We start from the raw sequence: 12,614 nt of genomic DNA, 5'->3' as shown, positions 1-12,614 counted from the left end.
GAAAAAAAAAAATGATGAGCTCCATTAGATCCGATCTCGCAGCTATTGGGCTAGCGAAAGGAAAAAGAAGCCTATGGAATATTACTGCTGGCGATCTTTCTTCATCTTGCGGCGAGTGATAGCAATGTAGAACTCTCCGCAGAACTCTCCGTAAAGCAATAATTACCCCTAAATGCTACCCATGGATAATACAAGTAAGAATCTCTTGCATAATAAGCAGTAGCGAATCCAATTGAATCCTCTGCTTTTGACGTGGCTCGTCAGCGTCAGGCCCCCCCGGATTAGATTCCCCAGCTTCCAGATCTGATGCCCACCTCGACTGTGTCGGTTCAGCCCAATCGCATTTCAGCCCAATCGTATTTCAGTGGCACGTTCAAAGGCACCCCAACTGGATATACGCTGCAAATATGGCAACTTTAGAGCCCCCAGATAAAGCTCATATATAAGTAAACTTCTAAAGCTTCTAGTGCATGTATTCCAGTCTATCACCTGAGTAGTGCTGTCGATGGCGATGGTGTCATCCTGCGGGTGTATCACTCTGTGACCCCTGGTGGTTGGTGCCATGAGAATCCTGGCATCCTATGCATGTATGACGGCCTCCTCTTATCTGGCATAGCCCTTGACCCTGCAGGTGCTGATGCTGATGCGTGTGTATTAGTTGTACTACGTTTGGATGTCTAGAACCACCATCGGCGTGCTCGATCCCTTGCACCTCCCGACGAGACAGGAGCTTACGAAGTATTATAATTCTGAGACTGCCCATCGTTGGTCTCGAGAGAAGGATCTGTGGTACCTAGCTCTATACAAGTACGCCAATTAGGAGCAAGCTCAAGACTGAAATGATAACGAGGCATGCTCCTAAGACGCCATTCAACAAAGTCAAAGGGATCTGTCAATGGCGGAGGCTCTGCATTTCACAGCAATTTTGATATCTTAAGAACGGGCCACCATGGCTTTCTTACTGTCTTAGATAATATTGAATGCGCTTTTGCAGGGGAATTCCATTGTGTAGCATTTTTACGGCTTTTTGATACCTTTTAGGGAGGCTATACGGTGGCACCTGAGATAGACTTTGCAGATGTGCAATAACTCCAATTATCCCAAAACCAGAAATGAAAATACAGTGTATGCACAGTACAATTACTGTATTTGTTTAGTTATAGCACCTGATAATACAAAGCACTAGGAAATGATTATTTCATATTTCATGTTTTGTATAAATTGCACAGAAGTAGATATAGAGCCTGAAAGAACTTGACAATGTGTCTTTCTCCAAGGAAATTCCAACACTTCAGACGGACTATGTTTATATGTATGGAATTGGTCATTGTCCTCGTCAATGGCGCCTTTGTATCAATATAAATACTGTAGCGCACGCAATAAAACCACCCGTTGCCCTTTGCATTTATCAATAAACATCAAGGAAAAACAAATCGGCAATTGAATAGTAGGCGCCCAGGTATTCACGATCGTACCACGTATCAAGCTGCCTGGCTGAGCACGACCTTGCGACATGACGTGGTTTGCCTCGATGTCCGAGACCACCGTTCGCCGCCGCCGCCTGCTTTCGGGGTATTTCGGGGTATACCCACTAAAAGCAATGGCAACTCGGGCCAAGCTCACGAGCCGGTATTGAGCCGGAGCTACCCATGATTCCCAGCCAATCGGCGTGCAGCTTATCACCGAGCCGACCATTGACAAATCCCAGAAACCGAAAACCCCACGTCCTGAAAAACTGCTCTTCAGCAACAGCTGGAAATTTCCGCCCCCATGTAAACTATCCATCAGCACCACAGCCATGGCCAGTATTGCATCGTCAGCGCTGAGGTCGGCGAGCCGCCTGGGCTCCAGCACCACGGTTGCTGCGGCCTCGCTGCGAGGAATTCAGCGTGCTGCCCTGGTGGCGGCTACAAGGAGGAGTGGGAGGCGAGGATACGTGACTGAGTCCAAGAGAGATAATGCGCGGGTCGAGACAGCTATCAAGCTGGATAGGAAAGACTTTGCAGATATTGCTCCTGCGCACTTGGACGTTTCCTCGCCTAACATGAAGGTTAGCCCGATGGCTGGTATGTCGTCCCTGGTTACCTCTTGTTGCGAAAATTCGAAATGAAGGGCCACAAAAGGCACAGAGGCTAATGCGCATCTGCAGAGGTCCTCAAGACCGCAGCCGTGATGGAAGAGGGCCAGAGGCCGATCTACCTCGATATGCAGGCCACCACGCCTGTTGATCCCCGTGTCCTTGATGCGATGCTGCCGTTTTACGTCGGCGAGTTTGGTAACCCTCACTCAAGAACGCACGCTTATGGCTGGGAGAGCGAAAAAGCCGTCGAGGAAGCCCGAGAGCATATTGCGAATCTGATTGGCGCTGATCCGAAGGAGATCATCTTCACCAGCGGCGCCACGGAGAGTAACAACATGAGCATCAAGGGCGTTGCTAGATTCTTTGGCCGATCCGGCAAAAAGAAGCACATTATCACCACACAGACTGAGCACAAGTGCGTGTTGGACAGCTGCAGACATTTGCAGGATGAAGGCTTCGAAATCACCTATCTGCCTGTTCAGAGCAATGGCTTGGTCAGCATGGCGGATCTCAAAGCTGCTATTCGGCCTGAGACGGCCTTGGTCAGCATCATGACTGTAAACAACGAGATTGGAGTTATTCAGCCGGTTGAAGAAATTGGCAAGCTCTGCCGTGAGAACAAGGTCTTTTTCCATACAGATGCTGCTCAAGCTGTTGGAAAGATCCCCATTGACGTCAACGCCATGAACATTGACCTCATGTCCATCTCATCACACAAAATCTATGGTCCCAAGGGCATTGGCGCATGCTATGTCCGGAGACGACCCAGGGTTCGGCTCGACCCCATCATCACCGGTGGTGGGCAAGAGCGTGGCCTTCGAAGCGGTACCTTGGCACCACCATTGGTTGTTGGCTTTGGCGAGGCCTGCCGTGTTGCCAAGGAAGAGATGGCAGTACGTTATCACATCACCCTTTCTTTCTTTTTCCCTTCCTTCTCCTTTTACTTTTCATTTTCCCGACCCAAATTCTCCCCCGCGTTTATATGATGATCCGCTCCTACATGCATGGCTTTCTGAATGGCCCGTGACAAGGCCCTTCGTGTTGAGTGTAGCAACCTGTCTGATTCTCGCGCTTTCTTTCACTGCCTATATATTCTTGGACACAATCAGTCTCATCATTATAGACTGACAATAGCTAACGAGAATCTTTGTTTAGTATGACTCGAAGAGGATCAAGTACTTATCAGACCGACTGCTAGGCGGACTACTAGCCATGGAGCACACATCTCAGAATGGCGATTCCAAAGCATTCTATCCCGGCTGTGTCAATGTTTCATTTGCTTACGTTGAGGGCGAATCCCTACTGATGGCCCTCAAGGATATTGCTCTGTCCTCGGGCAGTGCGTGTACTTCGGCCTCGCTTGAACCTAGCTATGTGCTCCGAGCGCTTGGAAACAGCGATGAGAATGCACACAGCAGCATCCGGTTCGGTATTGGCCGCTTCACCACAGAGGAAGAGATTGATTACGTGTTGAAAGCAGTACAGGAGCGTGTTACATTCTTGCGCGAGCTTAGCCCCTTGTGGGAACTTGTGCAGGAGGGCATTGACCTGAACACGATCCAGTGGAGCCAACATTAATTTGGCCCAAGACTGAAGTATATTTATTTGATGGTTTGGGATGGGAAGATTTAACAACTGGGTCTGGGTATTGGCGTAATCAGAAAGGAGCTGGCTTTAGGCGCCAGATTTCACGCCGGCACAGGCCATTGTAACAGCACATTGTAGTATAAGATACCTGATTCTCACTCGTTGATGAGCATGAAATAATGACAATTCTGTTAAAAGATGACTACTAAAAAATTCATTTACTGGTGCAAATATCGTGATCATTGCAGGCTACAGAAGCGTGTAGCAGGATGGTGTTTTAACCTGATGTTCGAGATGCTTCCATCTCGACCTATGCTGTCCTTGAGACTCTGCTTCAGCTGTCCAACCGACGCCAGTTGCGTGTCCCAAACCGGCAATAGAGCTTTTCACCTCTTTGGGGCCAGCCAATGTGGCGGCGTGGTTCTCCAAACGTGTAACGCGGCTGCTATCGTTGACGATGTCATGACGTCAGTGCGCCACCACAGCGTGTAAGTGCCTGCCAAGGGGCTTCGCAAGCTCGACAAAACAGTGGTCGCAATGACATCAGCGGTTTGCGTCAGAAATACTCTGGTGAATTAGTTGGAAGCTGCTATCGTCATCGCGATCGTGATTGCGGTTTCCCTGTTCGATGGAGGATTTGCGCGCTTGACAGCTATTATAAAGGCCCAGGTGGCCTTCGTTTCTCTCTTTCATTTTCATCACCAAGCAAACAACAACAACCAACCAAAAATCTCAACAATCTATTAGACTTCTACTCATTCACACATCAACCGCAATCATGTCTGACAACTCCAACAACAAGCCCTCCACCCTCCAGTCCTACGTCGACTCTGCCACTGGTGCCGTCCAGAGCGCATTCGGCAACTTGACGGGCAACTCGGGCGACCAGGCCAAGGGCGAAGTTCGCAAGGACAAGGCTGAGGCTGAATACGACGCCTCTCAAGCAGCAGTCAAGCTCCCCGGTGGCACCATCTCCAGCACAGGTGCCTTTGCCAAGGATGATCCCAACAGGACTGATGGTTCATGGAACCAGACCATGGGTGCTGCTAAGGAGACACTTGGAGGTCTCGTTGGCAATGAGGTATGTTCACTTCAGGCAACACTACTGTCTCTGAGCTACAGCTAACACCGGCGATACAGTCACTAAAACAGTCTGGACGTCAACAAAACCTCGAGGGCCAACAACAAGAGGCAAAGGGCCAGCTGAAGGACTACGGCCACGGCATGGGAGACCGTGTCCAGGGAACTGTTGGTGGCGCTGTCGCTGGTCTCACTGGAGACAAGGAAGGTCAGGCGCACTACGAGCAGTTGCACGATAAGGGCAAGACACAGCAGCGTGGCGCCGAGCACGACATTCAGAAGCAGGCCGAAGCCGACTACTAGAGTGAACACAAAAATGATGTTGATGAAGGGAAGGATTACCTAGAAACGATGAAAGATACCCTGGCAGTGTTACGATTATCAAATTGTTATGAATAGTTTTAGTCTTCATTGTTAATTGATTGCCAATTAACTCGATTTCTTTAATATGTTTGTCCGTATGAAAGAGTGAATTCAAAATCTTAAAGTATGTGCGTGGCTGCTCTAAGTAATGGCTAATATCGTAGTTATATGGATCATGATTCCCACTGGAAGAGATTTTATATCATTCCCTGTTGTGTTATGTTTATTAGACTCCTCCTCTGTGGTAGACTTAGTTGCTCATCAAGATAGTCAGTCAACTTTGCGAACTAACCAAGTCAACAAACATGTCAAGATAGAGATGGCCAGCCCAAGGCAGAAGGGCAAGCCCAGCCATGTCCCAAGGCCGATATCAAAGAGCGGACCAATAATCAGCTCGCATACTAATATTCCCAAGACCTCTCCAGCAGCGATTACTCCAAAGACGGAACCAATCTTATGTTCGCTCATAAGAGCCACGAGCAGCGTGCGACACAAAGTCGGCACACCAGATCCAAGGCCAGAGAATACAACGCCGATAATGATAAAGCCGGCCTTGTTGACCATCATCAGGAACATAGAGCCAAGAACAAATAGGATGACACTGGCACGGGCGAGGATGCGATCTCGTTGGAAAGCAGAAGCTGAAATTCTCTTATACAGAGCAGAGGATACTAATGGGAGGATGATAAGCAACGTAATGAGAGTGACGGCGGCGTTGAGAGACAGTAGGAGCGCGGCTTGTGAAAGGGGCCAGCCGAATTGGATGGGCATGAGGCGCATGATGATGCCGTACTGCGTTGAGACGGCTGGCATGGTGAGGATAGCACCTGGAAGGAGGAACACGGCTGGACGACGAGAGAGGGCCTTGAAAGTGGATTTGGTAGATGCCATTGGTGTTTCAGAGGCGATATTGTCATCGTTGTAGTTGTGGATATTGCGGATGATGGGAGTGTCTTCTCCGATTTGAGCAGGGTGCTCACGGCCGTGGAGCGTTTCTGGCATGAGTGCAATAAGGATACCACCGATAGCGACAAGACCGAGCGAGATGCAGAGAGGGTGCCATATGGATATGTCTGTGAGGGGACCAGCGGCAATGGGGCCCAAGAGTTCTGCAGAGAGAACAGCGGCGACTACCCATTGGAAACACGTTGCTCTAGATTAGCGAAAGGGGAGGGGTTAGCGAATCCATGAATAGGAACAGGAGAGTGGCAAGAATGTTTGAGAATACCGTTTTGACTCGGAGATTACGTCTGAGATACTGGTGAAGACCATGGCTTCTGCGACTCCTCGTCCTCCTCCAAGAAGCATGATGGCGCCGGAGCCCCATATGGCTCGCAGGGGGATATGTCGCCACCCCCAGCAGATGAGTAAGGAGTAGCTCTCGGAGAGGAACAAGCTTATTATGCTCAGAGCTAGGATGGGCACACGACCAACTTTGTCTGCTAGCATACCGAGCGGTAGAGATACCAGAGCTCCTATTCGCCAGGGTTAACATTATACATGGAAGGAAAAGAGTGAGAATGCTATGAGAGCACAGCGTACCAGAAAATGTGCCAGAGATGGCTCCTCCAATCTCAACAATGTTTAGCTCTCGCTGTATGGCTCTATCGTGGCATTGTGACTCTGGTAGGAGCTCGTCGAACGTGAGGCCCAAGTGGTGCTTGCAGATGATATCCTGCAGTAACTTCGTGGATGGGTAGTTGCTTATCGAGAGACCGAGGCTGATGATGAAAAGGTTGACTACGAGGAGAGGGATGAGCCATTGTACGGGCACGGCTGGACGACGTAATGTTAGAGTCATGACTGTTTGAATCTCCCTCTTTCCAATTTTTAATGCGGATATTGGATGTGCAAGTTAGAGAGTCGTAGTGGTTGAGAAGAAGATGAGGGTATCAAAACGAGAAAGATGAATTGTTATAACTTTGTCATAACCCCTCTGACAATTATGCGCATGAGACAAGAAATAAAAATAAGAAACTAATAGTAGAAGTGATGCAATTGATTGATTGATTTCATGCGTTATAGAGTAGACGGCTGTATTTAAATTTGTGGTTCTTTTTATTTCGGCTACCTAGCTATAGAACAATGGGAAAGATAACTGAGACAATAGCTATTCAAAAATCGGGCGTTTGGATTTATTTCGTGGATAGCAAGTTCACTATGTAGCACTTGGGCATAAACTATATAAGAAAAATTTCCTCTTGCCCATTTTCAGCCTTTAACCCCATATACGAATCATGCTTCCGGGGTGGTGTTGCTGAAATGCGAGCTGGAGCTCATGAAGAACCTGGGGGTGTAAAGTAGCGTAAAGTAGCTGTGGTTGTTGGCGATGAGGCTTCCCGCCACGGGCGTCGAAAATGCATATTTCGTACTACAGTAAAGACCAGAATCTTTTTTACTGTATACACTTACTCTAGCTAAACTTTTATAATGGAAATAATGTTTGTTTCGGTCCACACACAAGAGTCCCAATACATACGTAGACTCATCTCTGTCTATGTCGCTGGTATAGTCAACGGTCTCCTATTTAGAAGACAGAAATAGCCGTTGAATGGGATACTAACTTCCGATAGGAAGGCCTATAATTCATAATTCTACCCTAGGTTGATCTGTGTACTCGACTTCTGGGCATTACAGGCCTACCGCTCGTCCTGATTCAGTGTCGCCAACATAGCACTTACATGTACATAGTTAGCGTCACGCAAATTTCAATGTTATTTCTATGCCTTATAACTCCGTTCCTACCAAATAGGCTTGAGTCTTCTTGATGCCTTGCAGTAATACTTTCTGTCCTTTGATAATGTTTGACATCAAACATGAACGTTAGTCAGACTCCTTTGATGTCGTCGTAGCATCTTGGGAGGAGATTACGGCGTCCGACTCTATCAAGCGTCTTATATCGTGAAATGCGAATGATAGACTAATTGTCGACCTATTGAGCCTTCAATGATAGCAATATCGTAATTTTCTATTGTTCTACGTAAATAATCCATATAATCCATATGGAAAGTAGTAAACAAGCTGAACGTTTACTGGGCAAAGGTTTCCATCGAAGCAAAGCAATAGTTGTTCATAGTTATCGTACATAATATGAATTCATGGACAAATTAACACCGTGGTTACAGTATAGCTTCTCTTGAGCCACAAATTCAAGTATCAGTACACTTGGTATATTCACTGGGCAACCAACGGCGGTGAAAGTCCAGGGTGACTCTGAACTAGGTGGATATCTACACATGTCTTGCAGCCAACATCTCGTCATCTCAACAGCCTCGCATCTCACAATACAAGTAATGTGTCACAGGACAAGCAGCCCTTTCGGAAGGATGTGTGTCCACATCGGAGCCTTCAGCACGCCATGCGGTGCCGTAGGATTCGGTCACAGGCCAATGCGCACCGCCGAGCTTCCGCGGAAAAGCGCCGCAACGGGAATCGCCGAGCTGACAGCCCAAACGATGATTGTGCGATATGTCGGGGAGCAACTTTGCGCTCGTCTCACCACACATCGCGATCCTCTCTGGGGTCACTGTTTGCGGAAGGACGGTGATGCTATGCAGGCCCACGAAGTAAGCCGATATGGAAGCTGCACGTTACCAGTCCTGTCACATCCCGGCGCGGAGTCATCCGCTAGCTGTCCATCCCGTCGATCTTCGTGGTTGGGGTCCTATGGGACGGGCGCAAAAGGATGAGATCCTTTTATGGATGATGGCGCTAATTCATATTCTGTACGCGGCGAGATGCCGGATGGCGATGTGTGCGGTATAGCAACTCTCACTGCGGCTGTATATCGCCATGGGTAGGCCTATTTGTCTCACATTTTCTGCGTCTTTTGTGGAAAACTTGAGCTTCGCCACCGCAACTTGGTGACTGCGTATGAAATGCTGATTACTATGCAGATTTGTTCATCTGGCAATGCCGGGGATATCTTGTTCAACTGCCGCTGTCCCTGCTTATAGCTAACGCAGAGTCGGAGCTCCCCTGGCATACAGCTGTGGGCCGCGCCTTATCGAGAATTATGGCCAGATAAATTCCGCGGCATTTGAATCTCCCATTGGTAGGTTCAAGTTGGAGCGTCGATGTGGTTGCAATAGTGTAACTCGTTAGTTAGCCTTGTGAAGAAATATGCAGTCAGCATTAGCTCTTCAGGCAGGTAGATAGACAAGATAGAGAGAGCAAGAGAAATAGCCAACACCCAAGCCCTGCAGCGTAACATTGCTACTACAGCGCTGTGTCTTTAACTAGGAAAGAATGTGATTATGATGCATTGTGTCTATATACATGCCCCAGGAGGCACTCTGGGCTCTCGCACATCTCCGCTGTGGGAAAAGAGGCGAGTGCGAGATGCTATGTCGCAAGCCGCTCTTTGCTAGTAAGTACATGTTGCTAGGATAACCAAAAAGCATGAAAGTACACGTAATTTTTGCTCTATTTTCCCTCGAATCAGCTGCCAAGAGCGGGCAAGCTGTGCTAATGCAGCGCCATCTTCACTGAATGGCTCAAGCTGCACCTGCAGAATACCTACGAGGCGAGTGACATGAGCACGCACTCCGAATGCTACTCTAAGCGCAATGCTAGAGTGACTACCTATACAAGGGCGGGCCAAAGCGATTGAGATAAGCGACAAAAGAGACACGCCTAGCCAGTCCTAAGCTTCAACTTCGTCAGTGGCTGGTTCCTAGTTGCTACAAGGGCCACATGAGAGACCGCGCTTTTCGCTTGCTGCCTACCAGGCGCCTTCTTTGCACGAAGAATGCGGAGTAGCGCCTTTTGTGTTGAAGAAGCGAGGCGAGCTGGGATTCCAAAGCAATAGTACCAGCAGTAGTTGGAATTACCAACAGCCGGCGGTGTTAGCGCAAGCCAGTCATTAGGTTGAAACGAAACAAAAAACAACTGTAACAAGCCTCTCCGGGCTCTAACTCGCTCCAGCTCCCGGAATCCGCTGCTGATTGGGAGCCGTGCAAAACGCCACGAGGTCCCGGGCTGGAGGCCAACCCGGCTCGGGACTTGGATTGGGGTCTAGCGAGCTGTGGATCTGCGAATCCGAGACGTGGTCATTGGAGCAATTAATCAAGGAACGGCTGCTCCGTAGCAAGCCTTATGCGTTCAATGAAAAACAACCCACGTGCATGGAGTAATGCTTGTTTATCAAGCGTTTGCCTCGTCAAGCCATGGGATCTGTCAATCAGCCTCGCCGCCTCAAAGGATCACGTTTGGGGCGACAAAGCTGTGCCAAAGCGTCATAGCAGAGGCTGGCTTCAGAGCAAAAGCAGCAACAAAAGCACGGGCAATCAATCAAGACAAAGATTGAAGGCGCCATACTTTGTAGCGTGTGGCTGCTGGTCGGTGCAGCAGCCCGCGTCGATGAGATACCCGCCAGTGTGAGCTGTGGCGGGCAGTTACTGTTTGGCAACATCTCATGATGCTGAGCATCGGACAGCATGTCGTTCCGGCTCCATGGCATGCTATTTTTCTTGGGCAAAAACCGAAATCTAACATGAGACGACGAATGTTATTACATGGCGAAAAGACCCTGATACGCTTAGATTGTCGTTGTGCCATGATCCCTGGCGCGTGGAGCAGACGAGCGCCGCATGTATACTAGTTTGCTGGCTAGCAGTTTTGTCTCGTGTCTCTCATCTTGCTTGCAGAGGTCAACAGCCCTGTTCCTTGAGTCAGGTCCTCCTCAACGGTCGAGTTAGCGAATCTATTACCCCGAGCTGCAAACTCCATACGTGTACAGCTAAAGATTTTTTCTTCTTCTCTTCGTATCTGTTACGGAGTAATCTATATTAGACATCACCATCCTAATCGCCGCGTCTCCGCATAGCGTTAGTAGCGCAGGTTCCTGATATCAGGGTTGCCACTTTGGGCAGTCTTGGCTTGGCCGGTTGATGCACCTTTCCGGTGTGCATTTCCTAGCAGAGTTCTGTAAATCATTCATTATTTATAGAGTACTCCGAGCTCCGTATAGGAATGCGGATGCTAACGGAGTGGAGGCGTGATGTGAAGGAGTTTGACAATTATTAACCAAACAGGCAATACCATTAGCCATCTGCCATGATCAGCCAACACAGTGTTAGCCCCTTTCGGTATGATGGGGGATCAGAGCAGAAACAGAAGCAGAATTGCTACTGTTTGTTCCACCAAACATGTGAACAGCACGCGGCCGTCAGCAAAAAAACGAGGCGCACAGGGTTCTGGCTGTTTCGACACGCTCCAAACCATGCTTCCCATTGCCGTGGCCGCAAATCTTGCCCGCCATCGGCCTTATTGCATCAAGCGTCGACGTTGATGCAACCCCTGAAAGCTGCTGCTTCTAGCGCCGGCGGGGCCTTTCGCTAAGGCACTAAAGATCACGCTAGGGTTTCCATGCCAGGCCGCCTGGGGCATCCTGGCCACCCAAGTTCAGGCAAGCCAGGGCCAGTCTCGCCATAGGCTTGGACGGAGTGGAGGCGGGACTTTGCAGGATTGGGACTGGCAAATGGTTGAGCGAGTCGAGTCGCCCGCAAAAGGGCCAAAGAGGAGCCCGATGACGAGCAGAGCGCGGGAGAAGCAAGAAGTGCAATTTTAAAGAGCAGCGGAAAAAAACGAAGAATTTGCGGTGAGGCCACAGAGATTACGGCAGATGCAAAAAGGAGGGATGGAAATGAACAGCTGTAGGGCGGAGGAAATCTGGAGGTGTGGGTGGTTCTTCGCACTTAATTACCGGCTAAACCAGCAGGCTGCGTGATTCAAGCATTCACTGCCTGCGGCCTGTGTCGATGCAAGAGAGCACTCCACGGCACGTCGATCCTCCTAGAGGCTTGTTTTGCAGCGGCACTGGGTCGCACTCTGACTACTAGCCCATACGGTGCCTGACCTCTTTGAATGTACAAACGCCGAATCGATGTTACAGTACCGTACACTACTGCTGTCTAAGTCCTCGGGTCAGTGCTAACATTGGCTCGACGTCCAGCACTACTGCTATAGAAAGGGGGTCGCCATCTATCTCAAAACAGCCGGGGAAAAAAAAGAAAAGAAGCAGAGCCCAAAAGCTCTTTCAGTGCACTCCCCCCTTCCTATGCAAATCTCCATTTCGCCGCCTTGATAGACTACCTGGCCGCTGTGGATGATATTCGCAACCTTCTCCTCTTTTTACTTCCCTCTCCTCTTCCCAGCAACGGGCACGTCACGGGCTGTGCTTCTGCAGCATTGACTCGCCGGCGCACAGACGTCTTGAGGTCGCCCACGATACATGTTCGTGTAAGGCGCTCGCTCCAAGAGTAAGTACTGCGCGCTGTACCAATACCAATGCCGTTAATCGTCTACCTGCCGCCCCAGCACTGTACCTGCACTAAGCAAAGTACCGCCTACCGGCTCCCCATAGTGGCTGCTGTCAAGGCACCATCTGCTAGGTCCAGTGGCCTTGATCCAACAGCTCGGCCTGCCCCCTTGATGCCCTCCCTTTTTTTTCTTCTTCATCCGCGACATGGCCCGGCCGTCGCGCCTCCCAGTTCCGTCACAC

At 49.4% G+C, this 12,614-nt stretch overlaps 3 protein-coding genes across 3 annotated transcripts; 2 read left to right on the top strand and 1 right to left on the bottom strand.

Moving 5' to 3' along the window:
- The first annotated feature begins 1,751 nt into the window (after window positions 1-1,751).
- GGI43DRAFT_392461 (cysteine desulfurase) lies at window positions 1,752-3,880 on the top strand. Its single transcript, XM_083204559.1, has 3 exons — window positions 1,752-2,066; window positions 2,150-2,973; window positions 3,236-3,880. The coding sequence occupies exons 1-3, from the start codon at window positions 1,799-1,801 to the stop codon at window positions 3,656-3,658; spliced, it is 1,515 nt and encodes a 504-aa protein (XP_083064624.1). The 5' UTR covers window positions 1,752-1,798; the 3' UTR covers window positions 3,659-3,880.
- Window positions 3,881-4,200: 320 nt separating this feature from the next.
- GGI43DRAFT_392458 (uncharacterized protein) lies at window positions 4,201-5,194 on the top strand. The gene is made up of 2 exons (XM_083204558.1): window positions 4,201-4,748; window positions 4,808-5,194. The coding sequence occupies exons 1-2, from the start codon at window positions 4,446-4,448 to the stop codon at window positions 5,048-5,050; spliced, it is 546 nt and encodes a 181-aa protein (XP_083064623.1). The 5' UTR covers window positions 4,201-4,445; the 3' UTR covers window positions 5,051-5,194.
- A 186-nt stretch (window positions 5,195-5,380) lies between these two features.
- Window positions 5,381-7,076, bottom strand: GGI43DRAFT_429396 (putative MFS transporter; the record flags this gene model as incomplete). Its single annotated transcript, XM_083209111.1, has 3 exons — window positions 6,653-7,076; window positions 6,339-6,585; window positions 5,381-6,263 (listed from the first exon to the last, which is right to left on the bottom strand). Exons 1-3 carry the CDS (start codon window positions 6,909-6,911, stop codon window positions 5,381-5,383), a joined length of 1,389 nt encoding a protein of 462 aa, XP_083064622.1. The 5' UTR covers window positions 6,912-7,076.
- Window positions 7,077-12,614: the final 5,538 nt, after the last annotated feature.

The sequence above is a fragment of the Trichoderma evansii genome (assembly GCF_050947405.1).
Source record: "Trichoderma evansii strain SZMC 28006 chromosome Unknown GGI43scaffold_2, whole genome shotgun sequence".
Classification (NCBI taxonomy): domain Eukaryota; kingdom Fungi; phylum Ascomycota; class Sordariomycetes; order Hypocreales; family Hypocreaceae; genus Trichoderma; species Trichoderma evansii.
Note: the sequence above shows the minus strand (reverse complement) of the source record. Positions and strands in the feature narration are given on the sequence as shown.